The following is a 19,324-nucleotide window of genomic DNA, read 5'->3' on the forward strand; positions in this document are numbered from 1 at the left end:
AAGCCAAGCACAAGTGAGCCTGGAGGGGGTCATGACGACATGCCCGCTGTTTGCAGGACAGCAGATTCTTAGAGCACTCATGAGGATTTCTTATCTAGAGCACCGAGATCTAAATATAGATACTTACATTATTGCACTCTCCAAGGAAGTACAGTGCAAATCCGTCGGCTTTTGTGGCTGCCAAAGCAATAAAAAGAAGGGAGAAACCAGTCTCAATGGAAGAATATGACATCACGGATTCTACAGTGAGACTCGTGTACCAGCTTTTGCGTGGACTGGTTAACGCGACCGATGCCCATAAACAGAACAGTGTAATGTGTGGCTTTGACCCACAGCATACTCAGGAGGTTCCGGTTTTCGCCACTGGCTGCAGATATGTTTGTGGCTGTACCCCTGTAAAAACACCTGTCGGGCCTTCAATCTTCACAAAGACAGATGGGCACTGTATTTCATTTTTAAGTTAAAAACACCCACAAGAATGCCAAATAATTAAGTGCTCATGAAAACCATTAGGCAAATATACACATAGCACTGAAGTGAGCAGATTTTAACTTACATTTTTCTTATTATCTAAAGGCCATTATCATAACAAACACTCTACGTCCTGGCAGGTGGGGTATCACCCAAATTTAAACTCCCTATAACTCACTTGGGTCTGTGCATGTTTGGGTGGGTATCTAGTCTGGTGTATCCGAAGCCTCTTGATCAACAGAACAGTAGGGTCACAGAGGTGACAATGACAGCCAGATAGCATGTTTGGGAGCCCACAGAGTGCTTGCATGAAGTGAAGTCATAACAGACACTGGTGTCCACATGTCCAGTGGACATGTCCACATGGGCATTTTTATTCTCAGATGAAAAACTTGAAACACTCCGTGTCATAGTGGACAAGTGAAAATACCATGTCCTGAAGGATTCAGCATCCTGTCTACAGGACAAGCCATCTCTGGCTGCAGCATCCTGTCTACAGGACAAGCCACCTCTGGTTATCCGACTGAGTTCCAAGCCTGTTTGCTTCCCTTCAAAATGAACAGCTTGTTTTAGGAGACAGAACGCTAAGCTGGGTGGGTAGTGTTGGGGAGGATCTGGGAGGAGTTGGAAGAGGGGAATAAATATGCTCAAAATACACCGTATGAAATTATCAAAGAATAAACTAAAACATTATGTTAAAAGCCTGGCATCTTCCTTTCTAACGATGCAATTTAATCCTATACAAAGGAAAGCAGGTGCCGGCTCCAGGGGGGAACCCTCAGGTAATTCAGGGATTTGCGGGTTCATTCATCCTGGTAGCTTCACATTCATGTTCTTCGGCTACAAACTGAGCCCGGCACAGAGAGCGGTGACAGGGGCCTCCTGTCACTCTCTGCCAACTGACCCAGCCTGAGCAAGCACAGTGTGACTTACCTATCCGGATGATGCTGCTCAGCTCGTACAGGAGCAGCTGGTTGTCCCCGCCTGTGTCCAGGCGCTGCTCGATGTAGCTGTTCAGCTCGTACACCACTCCCTGCATGTTCGTGTCCTGGTACTTGAACACAAAGAGAACAGAGGTGAGGCATGGTTAAAGTGCAGTGAAACCCCTGGCGTCGGGACATACTGCTTCAGTGGCTTCGGGCTCTGGCCGTGGACCACTTACAGAGCACGGCCGGACGTTAACAGGGAGACTGCAAACTAAGCCTGCTCTGACTGCTCGCTGAAACTTATCTCTAAACTTTATCTGCGTCTGCTTATTCATATAAAGAACGCCAAATGTTATACATTGCAACTTTTACACACAATGACAGCTCCACGCGTCAAAGAGTTCAAAGGTCGCCTGAGGAAAATGTGACAGCTTGCTAGGGAAATCCTCGGGATTGTGCTAGGTGAAACATGCCTCGATGGGCTCAGGCTCCCTGCAAAGCAGGGGTGAGTGTGACCTGAAGCTGTGGTCACTGCTAGGACATGTTGTCATACCAGCAAGAAGGGTGAACAAGGGGCTTATCTGATCCTACCCCAGACAGGCCACACTGCCCCTCTCAACGGAATAGAAGCCGAAGCCCCTCCCGCTCTCCCTGCCCCATGCTTGCCTTAGGAACCCTATTTTCCAAATAGCAAGCATTGCAAACGAAAAATAAGAAAAAATCTGTTAACTTCTCGCTGAAAACCCTCCCAGGCTTCCCACTGAACTAGGGAAATAGATCAGCGCCTCCAGCAAACACGGATACTGTCCACCAGGGACGCTCTCTCTCCTGTCCCCACGCCGGCGCACTCCGGTCTCAACTTTGACACCTTTCTGTTTCTGGGCCACTCAGACATCTTTCATTCCCAAGATCTGCTACTTGTGACACAAGAATCATGTGTAAAACCTGTGTGTGGAGTGAGCCAGGGACTCCATACCACCTTGCACGCCTACGCAACGGACCCTCTGCTGTTCACACTCCAATGGAAGAGGGCCGGCAAGGAGTTCAGCCCCATTTGCTCCAAGTGCAGATCAAAGAGGACCCAGTAAGCCTCCAGCTGGACCACTTGGGCCACGGGTGCTTAGTGAACCCCAGCACTTAGTGAACCCCAGCACTCCCCTGATTCCCTTCAGAGACAGCAAGGTGCACCTGAGCCACGGTGAGTGACTACAGAAGCCTGGTTGCCACCCAAGCCACGGCTGATGGCTGTCACTAAGGACATGGCTATGTGGGGAGCCTAAGCTTGAAGTGACCTGGGACCAAGCATGAAGACTGCTCATCTGGCTACGTCCCCTGACATCACACACAACTTAATCCTCGAGGTGGCAGGAGGCCACATGGCTGCCTTCAGTGTCCGTTGATGAAGAGCGTGGCATTGGTGGACAAAATCAAAGCGGTAGCTGGAATGGTCCCATCTGCAGAGAACTGAAGTCCTGGCCAACGACCAGGGGTCCCTGCCGATCAACGGGGAGCCCCTCCACCATGCTCTCGTGTCTCTAACCATAACATTCTGAGTGAGAGCGCCAGCAGAAATACGATCGGTCTGCCACAGCAGACTAGTCAATGGATCTTCGGGGGAAGCCAGTCCACAGGCTTAAACCTTTTAAGTCAAGAATGGGAGGCCAGGCTCAGGGGAAAAAGAACATTGATATACAACTAACAATACATAAAGTATGTCACCTCTCTCCTTCCCCACAAGTCTGCAGCCTCCTCCCTCGCTATCTGTGCATGAAAACATTACCCAAACTGGAGGTCCACTGGACATCACCTTTGCCCTGACCACCGGCCACCAGCCCGTATCTGTGGTGAGCTGTTTGCTGGATTCTGCCTCAGGACCAGATTGCTATTATTCCCCTGCTATCTTCTAGCTTGAGACTCTTCCAGGTCCCCCCTTCACACGTCACCAGTGTGATGAGAGAACCCACACAGGCGTCACAAGCAGTTCAAATCCCGACGACTCCAGAACAGCACTGAGCAGGTCGCAGCCTGCGAGGGAGCCTCTGGGAACTGCTCTGAAGAACCCCATAGAATATTCTACTGTCGCAAATGTGCCACTAGACATCTGGGGTTTATTTATTTTGTGGGGCTTTTATTAGTGCGTATGTTTATGTATTCTGGCAACTGAGCTCTGAGCCTCATGTTTGCCAGAGCTAACCTGAGCTAAATCCCTGTCCTTAGGATGTTTCTCTTCCATGATCACACATCTCTATGTTCTTTGAGGGTAGGGGGAGGTTCGGCACACAGACAAATGAATAGTTGAGCCCTGGTACAAATGGCTTCCCAGAAAGTCCTTCCTCAAGGCCCAGCCATGCCCTTTGATAGCAGTCTTTGCCCACTGAGGGTTGTGCCAGAAGCTGCCCATCACCTCTGGGCAAGAGTCAGTTGTCACAAACCACACACACACACACACACACACACACACACACACACACACACAGTGCACACGAACACATACATGCATTCACATGCACACACATGTGCAAACACACACATATATACACACCAAAAAGAATACTGGGACGGGGTTGGAGTATTTATCATGGAATGTCATTTCTAGGCTCCATGTTTCTTGTCTGCATGACAGGGGATGCACTATAGCCATCTTAAAAACTTTCAACACTTTGTAAAGTTCATAGTGAGTGTCAAGTGCCAGCTGTCCTTTAAGAGAGTTTGTGATCCAGAGACAGGAAGTCAAGTGCTGTGCAGTTACCCACACCTTGGGATGAGAGTGGACACCTTAGCCTGCGGTTTCCGTCCACACTGATCTCGAGTGGATATTATCTTTATCAGTGTAACCACTCAACACAGCGCTTCACAATGAGGACAATGCCAGAGAACAAAAACCAAAGTGTGCCAAGTCCTGTCTGACCGACCAATGGCATCTCCTGCGAAATCTCACTGTGTCCTCAACTGTCACTAAGTGCTCGCTGTGGTGTCTCGGGGCATCTGGCACTTGTCTGGTGTGGATCCTGAGCACTGAAGGCACATCCTCAGCCTGCACAGTAAGCACTTCGTGAGCCGAGTATGTCTCCGGCTCAGCTGAGGCATTTTTAAGTAAGCAAAGCTATAAATAAAGACTTTTTTTTTTTTTGTTCACACAGACACCATAAACTGGGGAATCCTAACGACTCTACGGCTGAGCATTGGCAGTGAACAATCAACGGAGTCCAGGAGCCTTAGAGGCGGAGGCAGAGGCGCGCTGGCGGCCTGGAGTGAGGGGCTGGCTTCCAGCAGCCGTCTGTCCTCAACTCTCCGGAGTAGACTGGAAAAGGTAACATAAGAACTTGCCTAACCGCTGCCAGACCCAGGGACCCACCTTCAACACCTCTGAAAAGCGAGTAAGAGCAGCAAGCAATTGACAAGCGTCAAGGGAGGGTTTATGTTAGAGTTATGGGAAGGGGGGGAAGCAGCGGCCCTACCAGTCCTGGAAAACCACTCTCGAGAATGCTGTGGAGGAGGCAGGCACAGTCTGGGATCTGAAGAAAGCCAGAGAAGACACAAGGAGGAGCCAAGGAACAGCACGCAGGACACCGGCTCCTGAGTGAGCATGGCGTCTTGTACAACACTGGGCATCACCCAAGGGATTCACGGGGAACCATGGAATCAGGCAGGATTCTACAGATAAGCAGGCTTAGCTTCTGAAAACACACCATCAACTCAATGCAAAGAAATGGAAATAATAAAAGAAAATACTAACGAACAATATTGAATTCAAAGGTTTGTTAAATGAAATGAACTAATTGAATGTGGGGCAAAGAGATCAGGGGGTGAAAAGGGCTGTTCGAATCATAATTTAGGGAAAGAAGAGAGTTGCAGAGTCGAGAACCACTGACCACAACAGCAAAGGATGCTGACACTTCAGAGGATGCTAGGAAATCGCCGGGGAGGGGACGTCATGAGACACATGGAGGATGGAGCGGAAGTGCTGGGCCCAGCAGAATGGCTTCTGGGTGTGGGTCCCTGGTAATTAAAGGTTCTCAGCAGTGTGCAAGTGCACAGCAGCCAAAGCTCTGTTGTTGTGGGGGACGGGAATAAATAAGAAAACATGAGCAAATAGCCCATCTCCTTGACAGAAAGAAAGCAAATGTCTTAATGAGACTTTACAAGGGAAGAGCGGCTGATCCATTGAGGTTCGCCATTTTCAGGTCCTTTCTCTGTTCCTTTCTTCACAACACAGACGTGTGCTGATCCTCAATGTGCACAACACCTGGGGTTCAGGGGACCAGGACCAGCTGCACACAATTCTGTTGTAATATCTTTAAATACATATACCCCAGTGTGGATTTGAGGCTGCAGAGACGGAAAGGGTAAAACAGGTCACAGTTTGAAGTCTTGTGAAACAGAAATATTGTTCAGTTCCCATGTTTAGTTGTTAGAGCATGGTTTAGTTCAGAGCTTCAGACTAAGAGGCCCCCGCTGACCACCACAGAACATATGTGCCTTTTGTATAACACTTTCATCACAAAGTCAGAAAGGACTCTTTATAGACAAACAGTCCGTGTGTTCAGTCTACTGCTGATACTGTGGGATCTGCCCAAAGTGAGAGCAAGCAGATTGAATAACAAACAGTGAGAGCTGCACCCAGGTAGGACAGACTGAGCTGCCCTGGGAAATGGCTCCCATCACATCCACTCAGGACACTGCTGCACTCAGGGCCGAGCTCCCTGGGGGCTCTCACAGCTCCTGCGAGAACCAGCAGCAAAGGCTGAGACAAACAACCCACTGCTTGGAAGGAGAAGTGTTCTCAAGTGCACAGTTTGAGTGCCTAAATCTACGGCACATGATGTATCTGATAATGGGGAAGGGGGTAGAGCTTCTCTGGCAGGCGTCCCAAGGGCTCATCCTCCCTAGGGTGTAATGACTGTCTAGGTTAGAGACACTAGTTGGGCTGTTTGATTCCAGAATTAAGAGTGTTCTTATTTCCCTTTACCTGTCTGGGACACAGCACTTCTTAAATGCCCTTGGATGCTGTGCTGGCTAATGCCATCAACTCGGCGGGACCCAGAAAGCACTTAGGATACAAGCTTCCGGATGTCATGTCTTAGAGGGAGCTTCTAGGTTGGGTTGGTTGAGGTGGAACAACCTAACTGTTATGGAATATTAATTTAAGATGTGTTACATTCAGTTATGCTGTGGAATACTTACTTGTTTAATGATGTAAAGATGTGTTACATTCTTTTATGCTGCATTTGTTTAATTCTGTGAAACTGTGTTACTTTGCCTGTTTAAAACACACGATTGGTCTAATTAAGAGCTGAACAGCCAATAGCAAGGCAGTAGAAAGGATAAGCGGGGCTGGCAGGCAGAGAGAATAACAGGAGGAGAAATCTGGGAAGAAGATCAAGGAGCAAAAGGAATAGGAGAGGGGCCAGCCACCCAGCCACACAGCCAGGCATGGTATAAGAAGTAAAGAAAACTATACAGAAATAGAAAATGACAAAAAACAGAGGCAACAGGTAGATGGGCTAACTTAAGTTAGAAACTCTGCCTAGAAACAAGCCAAGCTAAGGCCAGGCATTCATAAGTAAGAAGAAGCCTCTGTGTGTTTATTTAAGAGCTGGGTGGCTGGTCCCCAAAGAGCAAAGAGTCAAAAGTAAAACAGAACCAACCAACTACAGCCTACCTTGCATGGAGACAGAAACACCCCACGGGGTGGGGTCCTGGCCTCCAGAGCATCCATCCGCCTTATTTTCTCTGCTCCCTGATCTCAACTGTAACGGGATACCTACTCCATGCTGCAGCCATGGCTCTCCCGACAGGAGGGACTGCCGCCATCCCCCACGCTGTGAGCCAAATCAGGCCCTTCCTTTGGGGAGACATCTATCCCAGGTATCTTGTCACGTAATGGGGGAAGGGTTACTGATATACTTTCCAAGTTTGATGGATCTGTTAATTATCAAAGTGACAGGGTCTCTGCTGGCCTTCCACACACTTGACCATAAATACTGTCTCAAATCATGTGAAGCTACTTCACAGCTAATGCCCCCCAACACACACACACACACACACACACACACACACACACACTCACAGGCAAACTACACATCGGAAAATGCAGATACGGACCCATGAATATGCATACACATTCACATAAGCACACTCATGTACACACAGGTGCGTGCACACACAGACGCACACATAGTGCACCTAATGTGTATTTACACTAACGCACACTTCAGGCTGTAGGTTTTACAGGTGATTGTTACTTCTTTACTTAGATTTCGAAGAATATGCTTTCTCATTCTCTGCATGTCTTCACTTCGTTCTTTTCTGTTGTTTGGGAGTTTTGTTTGTTTGTTTTTGTTTTGGGGGTTATTTTTTGGCTACTTTGAGATAGCTTCCAAGGCAGTCCACGTGGCATCAGACTCACTATGCGGCAGAGACTGGCCCTGAACTCCCGAGCCTCCTGTTCCTGTCTCTCGTGTGCTGGGACTGCATGCATATCCTCACTTCTGCCCTTGGGTATGTCGTGCCAGCTGGAGTCGATGGCTGGAGGAGGGAGACATAGTTACTCCAGGTCCTCCCCTTGCCTCCCGAGTCCAGCTCCTGTGTGGCCACTGTCACTCTTGAAAAACAAGCTGTGCTTTAATGTTTTGGAATTGGCGAGCACGGCTGTAAAGTCCACCACATTAACTTACATTTGGAACTTTATGAAATTCAATACTAATAGAAGTTTACCCTGAAAGGGGGCTGGCACCTCTCCTTGGGGACACCGAGGAAGTCCACTTCAGTTTGCACCCACCTAGACACAAGACCCCATCTTCTACTCATTCACAGAGAAGCTCTGAGTCTTGACAGTTTTGCCTTCCTGCTTCCTCCGCTTCTGCGTTCAGTTATAACTAGGTTTCCAGGCAAGCCATTAGAGCACCTCTCCTAAGGGGCTGGAGAGAGCACTGCTGCTCTTCTAGAGGACCAAGGTTCAACTTCCTACACCTGCACAGTGGCTCACAGCCGTATACTGGCTTCAGCTAGAGTATCGGAAGGTGTCAAGGTTTCTGCGGACTCCCTTGGGCAACCCATCAGGTGACCACTGGGGTGGGGGCTTCTACAGAGGCCAGTCTCACGTTCTGGGAGACGGGACACTCGAAAGAGCAGCCTCCACTAGGAGCAGGGTGTGCTTCTTGCCCTTCTACTCCATCACCTTAGGTCTACATTCCCCACCTAGAAAGGTTAAAGTTTAAAGAAGAAATACTACAGAGTAAGAAGGAAATGTGAAGGCCATAAATGCCAAGGTGAGAATCATTCGTGTGAAGTCAAAAATTATTCCCCACAGAAAAGAAGCTCAGCCCCGCAGGACGCTTGTTTCTGTGTAAAACACAGCAGTGTTGCTTTCTGTTCAGGGATGCAGGGAAAGCTCTGTGAAGGCAGGAACAGGGCTCAGCTGCCCGTTAGGCTGAGGGCAGTCCCAATTCTACGGCTGTGTCTCCATCTCACAACCTAAGCATTTGAATACTATAAACTCAACACAAGAATTTGTCTCTGCACAGCCCAATCTTAATTCCATTCTTGACACAGTTAATTTCAGCCTGTTGCAGCCTTTGTCTCACATCAGAGGTCACCCGGGCGCACTAGCTGTACCTGGACTGGTCATCTTCCGGGTTTTCCCTCCCTGCTACCAACCCCTCCTGTGCAGGGGAACTCCTCGCTGTTGATACACCTGCTGTGTTCCGATCCCTCTGGGAAGAACAGCAGCAGCTGTAGCCTCTCCCTTCTCTGCAGAGCATATCACTAGCTAGAACAGACCTGAGGACAGGCACACGGCACAACCATGACACACAACTGTGTGATCACGGGTATCAGAGACAGGTCATTGAGAAAGCCCAGATGATGTTGTGGGTATTTCATTTATACAGAGGAGAGGGGGGATAAAGCTGGACACCCATGAAAAGCCATTAGTTTAAAGCTGTCATCAGGTGGCCTTCCTTCGAGTCGAGGAGAAAGCTGAATCCGTGGCGAGCGTGGGTGACTCTGGCTGCTGCACCTATAACTCTAAAGGCAACTCTGCCAAAGTTTCAAGACCAACACAGCCAAGCTGAAAATCACCACTTAAGACTTACTTGAAATGCCTCTTCCAAAAGGATGGCTCATAAAATAAGTAACAATATCGTGAGAATGATGACATGGATCCCACTTATCATGCAGGGAGCCTGGTGTGCCCCATACTGGGGCTGACAGCGAGCATGACTGGTCCCTCGGTACACCAAAATGCTAAGTGGAAGCAATAGAACCACCACCGTCACCAGCCTGAGTGAAGGTCAGAGGATGGGATCTTGACTCCGGAAAAGCAGTCTGTCCCACCCGCCCAGGAAAATCCTGGCAGTGTGACTGTCAGGCGACCATTCTCAGCTCTGTCTCCTCAAGGCCCCTGACCACTTAACTTTGAAGGTGATGTCACTCGCCCTCTCATCTGTCGGGAGTCTGTGGGACACAGACATGAACAGCTCAGAGGTGTAGGGACACTAGACAGCCTTTCCCAAGTAACGTCGGTTAAAAAAAGAAACGAAACTATAACGGCCAAAATCCACAACTACATTTGAAAGGTTTTGTGAAGGCCTGTCCACATACCACAGTGTGAACAGCGTCTCGGCACACATGGCACAAAGGCTAACTTGGGCGTGAGGAAGAACCCACAGGAAGTGGATGTTAGGGAAGGATCTGTCTTGTTTTCTCAGGAGAACTCAAATCCAGTGAACGATTTTCGATGGGCTAATCTCATGGGCAAAAACACAGACACAGTTTTAATTGTGATGGTCCCATGTGAGCAAAGTAGGAGCAGAACCAGGACCGTGGCAGCCCGCTAGAGAACTCCAGTTAGCAGGGCACACAGTGGCCCGGGACGGGCAAGCTAGAGAGTGCTGGAGATCATTACAGAGAGGAGACAACAAATGTGAGAGGCTGATGTGCCAGGAAACACCAGGGAGAACACCCCAAAACAGAGAGGTTCCAACTAAGTGCTACGCTTCCCACATCAGTCTGAGCTTGATGCTCCCCACATCAGGCTGGATTAGTAAAAAACAAAGCATTTATACCAAGACCCTAATGAACACCATGCATTCCAAGAGCAAGCAGCAGCCTTTTATAAATATTTGGGGGCTACATGGGGGACAGTATTATAAAAGAAAAACCTCCAAATGGACTCCACTCCTGAGGGCATGAGGGCACACAGCTGCAGTAGTTGGTCCCCAGGAGCCCCAGACGTGTCCAACAGAATGGCACATTCCAGAAACTGAGGGCTGAGATCACTTTTCTTTTTTTTTAATATTTATTTATTTATTATGTATACAACATTCCTTCCATGCCTGCCTGCATGCCAGAAGAGGGCACCAGATCTCACTATAGATGGTTGTGAGCCACCATGTGGTTGCTGGGAATTGAACTCAGGACCTTTGGAAGAGCAGGCAATGCTCTTAACCTCTGAGCCATCTCTCCAGCCCCCTGAGATCACTTTTCATATTGATGCTGTCTCTCCCTATTCTAGTCAGAGCTTCTTTCTTTTCTTTTTGTTTTCTTTTCTTTCTTTTTTGTCTTTTTGTTTGTATCTTTTTTTTTTTTTTTCGAGACAGGGTTTCTTTTGTGTAGCCTTGGCTGTCCTGGAACTCACTCTGTAGACCAAGCTGGCCTTGAACTCACAGAGATCCACCTGCCTCTGCCTCCTGAATGCTGGGAGTAAAGGCGTGCGCCACCATTGTCTGTCTCAGGACTTCTAAGTGCCAATCATGCAACAGAAAAGACAGGGAAGTGGCTGGTCATAAGTATATGGGCAATCCTGGGTCCTTCAAACACCCCTGCCACTAGGCTTACAGATGCGTACTGCCTGACAGTGCTGGGGATCCAAACCAAAGACCTCCAGTCCTGTAACAGAGGCGCTTCACTATCTGAGCTATCCCAGCCCACCTGCCCAGTTCACTGTGATGGCTGGACCCCTTAACCATTTACTCAAGATGGCAAGAGCACTGAATGTCTCGGGGTGCCGAGCAATACTTTTCACCACAGTCAATGGCCTTGGTTCCCCCATCAGCAAGGTGACCTTCACAGGTAAGGTACCAGAGGGAGATACCTGTGATGTCCTGCAAAGGAGATGGCTTGAGGGTGGACTCCACAGGCAGGGCTTAGGTGACATCCTCATTCTCCACGTGAGGATGTTTGGCAAATGCTGCTTCACTGGTTACTCTGGAGACTGCAAACCCAGCCTCTCCCTGCAGGCTCTCGGTTCTAATGGCCCAGCCTTGGCACAACTTTAGATGTGCAGGTGCCTGCATGCCTACCTGAGAGTTCAGCCCGGAGCTTCTGTGTGGAGCCTTTCTCTGCCCTGTCTGACCTGGGGATACCCTAGAAAGCTGCAGTTTCTGCTCTGCTCTTCCCACCCCGATGCTAAGAGAACACGGCGTTTAGAGGAGGGGACTTCGTATTTGCAGTCCTGGGGCAGTGTTGTAGAAACTGAAACCAGTTACTCACCCTGCTGACTTCCTTAGGAGCCGATTCATCTGGGGATGGAGAAGCAAGGAAAGAAGGAGTTAGCATTTGGAAGGTGCACCGAGACACAGCACACGCATTCACTCCTGACACACTTCGGTATGGCTTCCTCGTAGGAAGTCTGAGAGTCTTGTAAAGGTTGAACATAATGAATTGGGAGAATAAATTTATGGGAGATTAAATATCACCGCAACTGTTGGTGCAGATTACGTTTCAAGATTCTAAAATGGAAACATGGTCACACGGGCACAGTCAACTCTACAGAGAAGCTGATGAGCTAAGAAGCTGCAGGAGGCATAAGTTGCAAGCCCCAGAAATGTACCACAGACCCCTTAGTTCATGAGCTCCGAGGAGAGATCCCAGACGGCATGCAGGAGTCTGGTCACTTCCCTGAAACAGTAAGGCCCTGCCACGCCAGCACCCCAGCCAAGCCACAGGGTCTGGAGTAGCTTGTGAGCTGCCGAAGCTCTGGCCACCTCTCCAGACCCAGCATGCAACGACGCTTCACTAGTCTATCCTTTCTCTGAAATAAGCGACACCTTTGCAAGGGTCTTCACTTTGTGTCCTGCGTCATCTTCAGCTGTCTAAGTCTGTCTGCAGGTACAGTGCAGCTGCACCAGAAACTGACTGAGCCCTGTGTGAGCATAGCGGAGCCAAAACCAGCCCTGCGCCAGCTCCCAAGTCCAGACAGGCGTGAGCCTCCTTTTCAGTGTCCCCATCGGCCCATCCCTGGTTCTTAGTGCGTCTTGTGAGCCATTTCCACTACAGTACCAAGTCGGGTCCCACAGCACACTGTGGTTTGCAGAATAAACAGCTAGATTTCAACACTCTGCTGGCGTGTGCTCACTGTGTGTGGGCCATGGCTGAAGAAGGGCTCAGGTACTACATGAGGCTTCTCCAAAAATGAAGAATGTTCCAGGTCTTTTTAACCCACCCCCACCCCCCTTTCTTTTCCAAGACAGAATTTCTCTGTATAACAGAGTCCAGGTTGTCGTGGAATTCACTTTGCAGACCAGGCTGGCCCTGAACTCACAGAGATCCACCTGCCTCTGCCTCCCTGATGCTGAGACTAATGGCCTGTGCCACCACTGCCTGGCCGACCTTCATTATTGAAGGAGCATCGCGGGATTTCTCACTAACTCTTCACCTCTCACTTTATCTACTCCTGAGCCTCTCTGCAAATGGAACTATTAAATCATTATCAGTTCATTAGCGGATTCGAAGGCTATAAAGGCTTAGATTAGTGTGCTCAAAAGAACGGTATCTACGCAATTCAGTGAGCCTGAGTCAAAAAGCAAATTGGCTTGGTGTGGCAGTGTGTGCCCAGGGAGGCTGGTGCAGGAGGAGTGTAAGTTCGAGGCCAGCCTATGTGTTCAGTGGAAGCATGTCTCAAGTTTAATTGAATTAATTATCAAACACAATCATCTTCACGAACATCCAGTGTGGAGTCAAGCGTGTGACAAGGTTTGGCATCACAACAGCGCAGAGTGGCCCCAGACTGGGGCTCCTTCCATCACTACAGAACGCTTTAGAGCCCAACATCTGCTAACAGATGTTTTCCTGCTTTGCTCATTGACCTGGCTTTATCGCTCCCCTTCGAGCATGAACCAGGCTCAAGACCTCGCTGATCACTTCTCACACTAGCATGTGCAAAGGGCACTCTGCCTGCCCATGTCTGCAGAACCGACTGTCTTCAGCTCCATGGACAATTTCAAGTATTTGGAGAAAAGTAAAAACAACTTTTGCCTGTAATTGGTTTATGGATTTTCACCTTGGAATGAATTTAGAAATATTCCCTCCTCCTCCTCTCCCTCCTCCTCCTCTCCCTTCTCCTCCTCCTCTCCCTCCTTCTTCCCTCCCCCTCCTCCTCCTTCCCCTCCTCCTCTTCTCCCTCTTTCTCCCTGTGCTCCCCATCTGACTTAGCACTTACAACTTGCGCTAAACGAATGTCAAGTCTACCACTCGCAGGGAATGTTTTGCTGTGGGTTACCAAGGAATCCACACTCCCTCTTCCCATACTGTTTGCTGAACTCCCCTGTCCCATAGAGTCCAGCATGTAGGAGTTAGGAGCACCTCGGGACTGGTGCTCAAGCAACCAATCCTGCTCTGCTAGGCCCAGCTGTGCTCCTAAGAACGTGCTAGACTTGCGAGCCAAAAAACATACAGAGAGACACCGTCCTAACAATGAGAATTGTTACTGAAAACAATTCTTCCAAAAATACATAAATAACAAAGAAGAAACCTGCCCCCTCCAGCCCATGTTGTTACTATTGCTGGTAGGTCAGAGGAATTCCAGGCTAGAACCTCAGTGTGGGATGCTGTCCCAGTGGCTTCCAGAAGCACTCACAACTGGCCTGCTGATGGCTGTTTCCGTCCAAAGGCCAAGCTCCCTTTGAATGGTTGGGCAAGGGATAGTGGAAACGAGGAACTGACTTAGATAACAGACTTCAAATTATTCGTGAGCATCAAATTATCCCTGGAAAGGTCCCAGTAGAGGACCCAGGTCTTTAGGCAGAAGAGAGCCTCTGCCTTAAATACACCTGGACTGCATGGAGATGCAGAGGGACCTGTGCCCCGGCCCTCAGCCCTGTCCTCAGGAGCCACGCAGGCCACTGACACACACGGAAAAGGGAACAGTTAGTGGAGTGCAACCATGCTGCCCGCGCTTGCTAAAGGCGAATGTGTTTTCTCAGAAAGGAGAAACCATCTCTCCATCCAAACTCCATCATAATGATCTTTAAAAGCATTAGCAAGAACGAGGCATTGAAAAAAAGAATTCCCTCAGGTTTCCTAGTACTGAGTGGTGCCCCTTTCACAGTAAACACTCCCTTTAAATATTTTATGTCCTTATAAAATGTGTGGGTATTTGTGTTTGTGATTACTTCTGATGTTTCCTTGATGTGAGATGGGGCTACAATAATGGACCCGCACTTGGAACAATGGGTTACAGAAACCCGAATGTTCTGGCAGACCGTGTTTTGTCTGTGGCTATGGTCACGTGCTCACTCCGGATGTACTGGACGGTTCTAGGAGTACTGAGAACAATCCCACAAGTGACAAGCAGGGTTACATGAAGCTCAAACTCTGCCCGGCAAACAGAAGAACTGGCAGAGCGCAGAGGTGGCCTGCAGAATAGGACAAATAACCCCCAACAACCCAGCAGATGGAGTTGGTGTTTAGGATGCATAAAGAACTGTAGAAAGTGGGCCATGTGCTTGTCGTGTAAACATGGGTCCCCAGCAACCATGAGAAAGCAGTAAAAGCAGGGGGCGGGAGCATGGGTCAGAAGTGTCTTCTTGTCTTCAGGAATAATGTGAACTGAAGCCAAGGACAAGGGGGGAAGTGACAGAAGCCTCTCAAGGGCAGTCTGAGGGATAGGATAGAGGGAGGGGTGGGTCCTGTAGGGAGAGGCTCCTTCTCACATGCTGGTGGGGAGTGTGGCAAGGGACGCAGAGAATTACTGGTGCACTAGAGAAGGCAGGTTGTTGCTGGAGTGTACCACTGTTAAGTAAGAGAGCAGGAAGCAGAGTGAGGGATTCCTCCCAAGTGAAGTGGTGGGCACATGGAGGAGGGGATGGGGTGGGCACAGGAGGAGGGGATGGGGTGGGCACAGGGAGAAGGGGATGGGGTGGGCACGGGAGGAGGGGATAGGGTGGGCACGGGAGGAGGGGATGGGGTGGGCACGGGAGGAGGGGATGGGGTGGGCACGGGAGGAGGGGATGGGTGGGCACGGGAGGAGGGGATGGGGTTCCTGACTGTTGTAAATGCTGTAGCAATGAGCAAGAACGTGCAAGTCCCTGTGTAGTGCTGACTTTGTCCCTGGTTCTGTTCTCAAGAGTGAACAGTGCCATCATATGGTAGCTCAGATTGTTGTTTGGAGACCCCCCCCCATGTTGGTTTCTGGGAGCAGCAGTTTGTACTCCTACCAGAAGCAGATAAGGCTTTTTCCTCATTAGCACTTGTTACTGTCTGCTGCCTCGATGACAGCCATTCTGGCTGGCCTTCATTTTCCAACGCCTAAGGAAGTTAAACACCCTTCCCCGTGTTTATTGACCATTCATATCTCCTCTGCTGAGACTCTCTGTCCCATTTATCAGCCCTGTACTGGTCGGCTCATCTCCCATATGTATGTATGTATAGATGTATGTATGTATGTATGTATGTATGTATGCATGCATGTATGTATATATGTATGTCAGATCTGCCACTCAGTATGAGCTCACAGATTTGACTAGAGTGGCCAGCTGTTGGGCTCCCAAGATCCACCCATCTCTCGCCCCGCAGCACTGGGGTTATGACCATGTGTGGCCCTGTTCCAGATCTGATGCCTTCAATGTGTAGCATGTGACAGCAGTATCTCTGCTGATAATAATTGATTCTCCCTCAGCACCTGAAATGCCTCACGTAGCGAGGGCAAGAGGGACTGCAGGCAGCTTCCAGAGGCCTAAAGTGCTTATTTACAATTTTCAGAATTAAAATGTAATTACATCATTTCCTCCCTTCCGTCTTTTTTCCAACAGCTCCCATGCGTGCCCTATTCCCTCTCCAATTTATTGCTATCTTTAAACATTACTGTTACACACATGTATAGACACAAACATATACAAATATAACCCACTGAGTCCATTCAGTCTCGCTTACACGTGTGTGGTTTCAGGGCTGACCACTTGGTGCTGGCTAACGCTGCCGAGCGATGAGAGTGCCGACAGCAGAGGAGCCTCAGAGCCACTCCCAGGCTCCGCCTCTACCGCAGGGCCAACTCAGACCACTTGGAAAAACTGATGCTCATAACTGTCACACTTGGAACAGTGTATGTGAATGACTGGAACGGTCACACTTGGAACACTCTTTGTGAATGATTGTAAGGGACACTCACACTTGGAACAGTGTATGTGAATGACTGTAACGGTCACACTTGGAACAGGGTATGTGAATGACTGTAACTGTCACACTTGGAACAGTGTATGTGAATGACTGTAACTGTCACACTTGGAACAGTGTATGTGAATGACTGTAAGGGTCACACTTGGAACAGTGTATGTGAATGACTGGAACGGTCACACTTGGAACAGTGTATGTGAATGACTGTAACTGTCACACTTGGAACAGTGTATGTGAATGACTGTAAGGGTCACACTTGGAACAGTGTATGTGAATGACTGTAACTGTCACACTTGGACAGTGTATGTGAATGACTGTAAGGGTCACACTTGGACAGTGTATGTGAATGACTGTAAGGGTCACACTTGGAACAGGGTATGTGAATGACTGGAACGGTCACACTTGGAACAGTGTATGTGAATGACTGTAACTGTCACACTTGGAACAGTGTATGTGAATGACTGTAAGGGTCACACTTGGAACAGTGTATGTGAATGACTGTAACTGTCACACTTGGACAGTGTATGTGAATGACTGGAACGGTCACACTTGGACAGTGTATGTGAATGACTGTAACTGTCACACTTGGAACAGTGTATGTGAATGACTGTAACTGTCACACTTGGAACAGTGTATGTGAATGACTGTAACTGTTACACTTGGAACAGTGTATGTGAATGACTGTAACTGTCACACTTGGAACAGTGTATGTGAATGACTGGAACGATCACACTTGGAACAGTGTATGTGAATGGACTATAACTCTTATACTTTGAATGGAGTATGTGAAAGGATATGTCACACTTTGAACAGTATAGGTAAGATGACTGTAACTGTCACACTTTGAATGGTATAGGTAAGATGACTGTAACTGTCACACTTTGAATGGTGTAGGTAAGATGGCTGTAACTGTCACACTTTGAATGGTGTAGGTAAGATTACTGTAACTGTCACACTTTGAATGGTGTAGGTTTTGAATGGTGTAGGTAAGATGGCTGTAACTGTCACACTTTGAATGGTGTAGGTAAGATGGCTGTAACTGTCACACTTTGAATGGTGTAGGTAAGATGGCTGTAACTCACACTTTGAATGGTGTAGGTAAGATTACTGTAACTGTCACACTTTGAATGGTGTAGGTAAGATGGCTGTAACTGTCACACACTGAACGGTGTATGTGAGAGACATGTGTATTGAAAGACATGTACATTCTCTTTACCTCGTTCTTACACACAGCAATAAGGCCACAGAATAAAGTGAGTCCCAGGATGCTACAATGGCCCCTTCCTGTGACAGGTGATATTTATTCTAAAGACCAGTGTGCAGTGACAAAGAACTGTTTTTATATAATGTGCTAAAAAAGTACAACCTTAAACTGTCTGGCCATGAACAAAATTACATCAGTGGAGACAAGTACAGTGCTTCCAAATTAGTCACCTGGTCCTTCAGCCTCCAGTCCTGAAACGAACATCTACTGTATCTTGCCATGTCAAACACTGCTTAAGACACAGAGGCTGAGCAAATGGATGGTAAGATATGCTACCGATTAATTCCTAAGAACTGACAACTTATAAAACACAGAACTATATGTATAGGAAACTGTAGGCAGCAGAAACAAGGAACAGATGGCATTTGTAGAGACTGGGACATCTGACATTAAATCCCTCATAACAAAGCCGGTGTCAGACAAATACACAAGCTTCTTCAACAAGTGAACAGGCCGGTGACCTCCCACCATCCTAGAGCTCCTTCTACAAAACAGTTTAAAGTATCTTAAATATACTCTTTTTTTATTTGTGTATGTGCAATATATAGTCTGTGAGTACACATGTGTGTATGTGTGTGCATGCACACATATGTTCAGGTACATGCACATGTGTGTCCCGTGTATGTGGAGGCCAGAGTGCAATAAGATTGTTTTATTGTTATTACTATTGTTGTGGTGGTATGTGATATGTATATCTGAACACAAGCGCATGTGCGGCATGCTCTGTATGCGGACATCTGAGGACACTTTTCAGGATAACGATTTCCTTTCACCACAGGTTGCAAAGATGGGACTCAGGGAAATAGGCTTCCACAGCAAGTGCTTTTACTGCAAAACCATATTGTTAATATTCTTGACTTCAAAACACTAGAAGTGATCCCACCATGCTTTAGCAGAGGCCTGAAAATGCAGAGCGGTCATATACAACCAGACAGCTTGGCAACAAAGAGCACACCCCACATATATCGCAGCTCAGGTGGACTCCAAAGCCAAGGTGCCAAGAGACATGAGAGATTGGAAGTGGTTAAACAACACTTGATTCCATCTACAGAACTGGAAAAAACCAAAACTATGGCAACAGAGAACCATTTGGTTAGGGCAGGATAGTAGGGCAGAAGCATGAAAAGGGGGGGAGGTGTACTGTCACAGGTGTGCCTGTCCTCGGTCTGGGGGCCGTATGAACCTACATGTTTTAAACCAACAGAATTATACACCAGGAAAATTAACAACCGAGTACTTTGTAATGTATCTGGCTGTCATCTGAGGTCAC

General features: G+C 48.2%; 1 protein-coding gene across 12 annotated transcripts in view; it reads right to left on the bottom strand.

Annotated features, from left to right (window-relative positions):
• Pde10a (phosphodiesterase 10A) overlaps positions 1-19,324 on the bottom strand; it is a 449,138-nt gene that overhangs the window by 64,577 nt on the left and 365,237 nt on the right. For all 12 annotated transcript variants that reach the window (XR_005976773.1, XR_005976772.1, XR_005976770.1 and 9 more), the window contains 3 exons: positions 11,892-11,920; positions 1,405-1,525; positions 128-177 (listed from right to left, as the gene is read on the bottom strand). Coding sequence is in view for 8 of the 12 variants with exons in the window: in XM_041680083.1 (XP_041536017.1) it covers positions 128-177; positions 1,405-1,525; positions 11,892-11,920 (200 nt within the window). In the remaining 4 variants the exon portion in view is untranslated. The remainder of the gene's footprint in view (positions 1-127; positions 178-1,404; positions 1,526-11,891; positions 11,921-19,324) is intronic.

The sequence above is a fragment of the Microtus oregoni genome, unplaced genomic scaffold, assembly GCF_018167655.1.
Source record: "Microtus oregoni isolate MIOR12 unplaced genomic scaffold, Mior012 000033F_ref0000390, whole genome shotgun sequence".
Lineage (NCBI taxonomy): Eukaryota > Metazoa > Chordata > Mammalia > Rodentia > Cricetidae > Microtus > Microtus oregoni.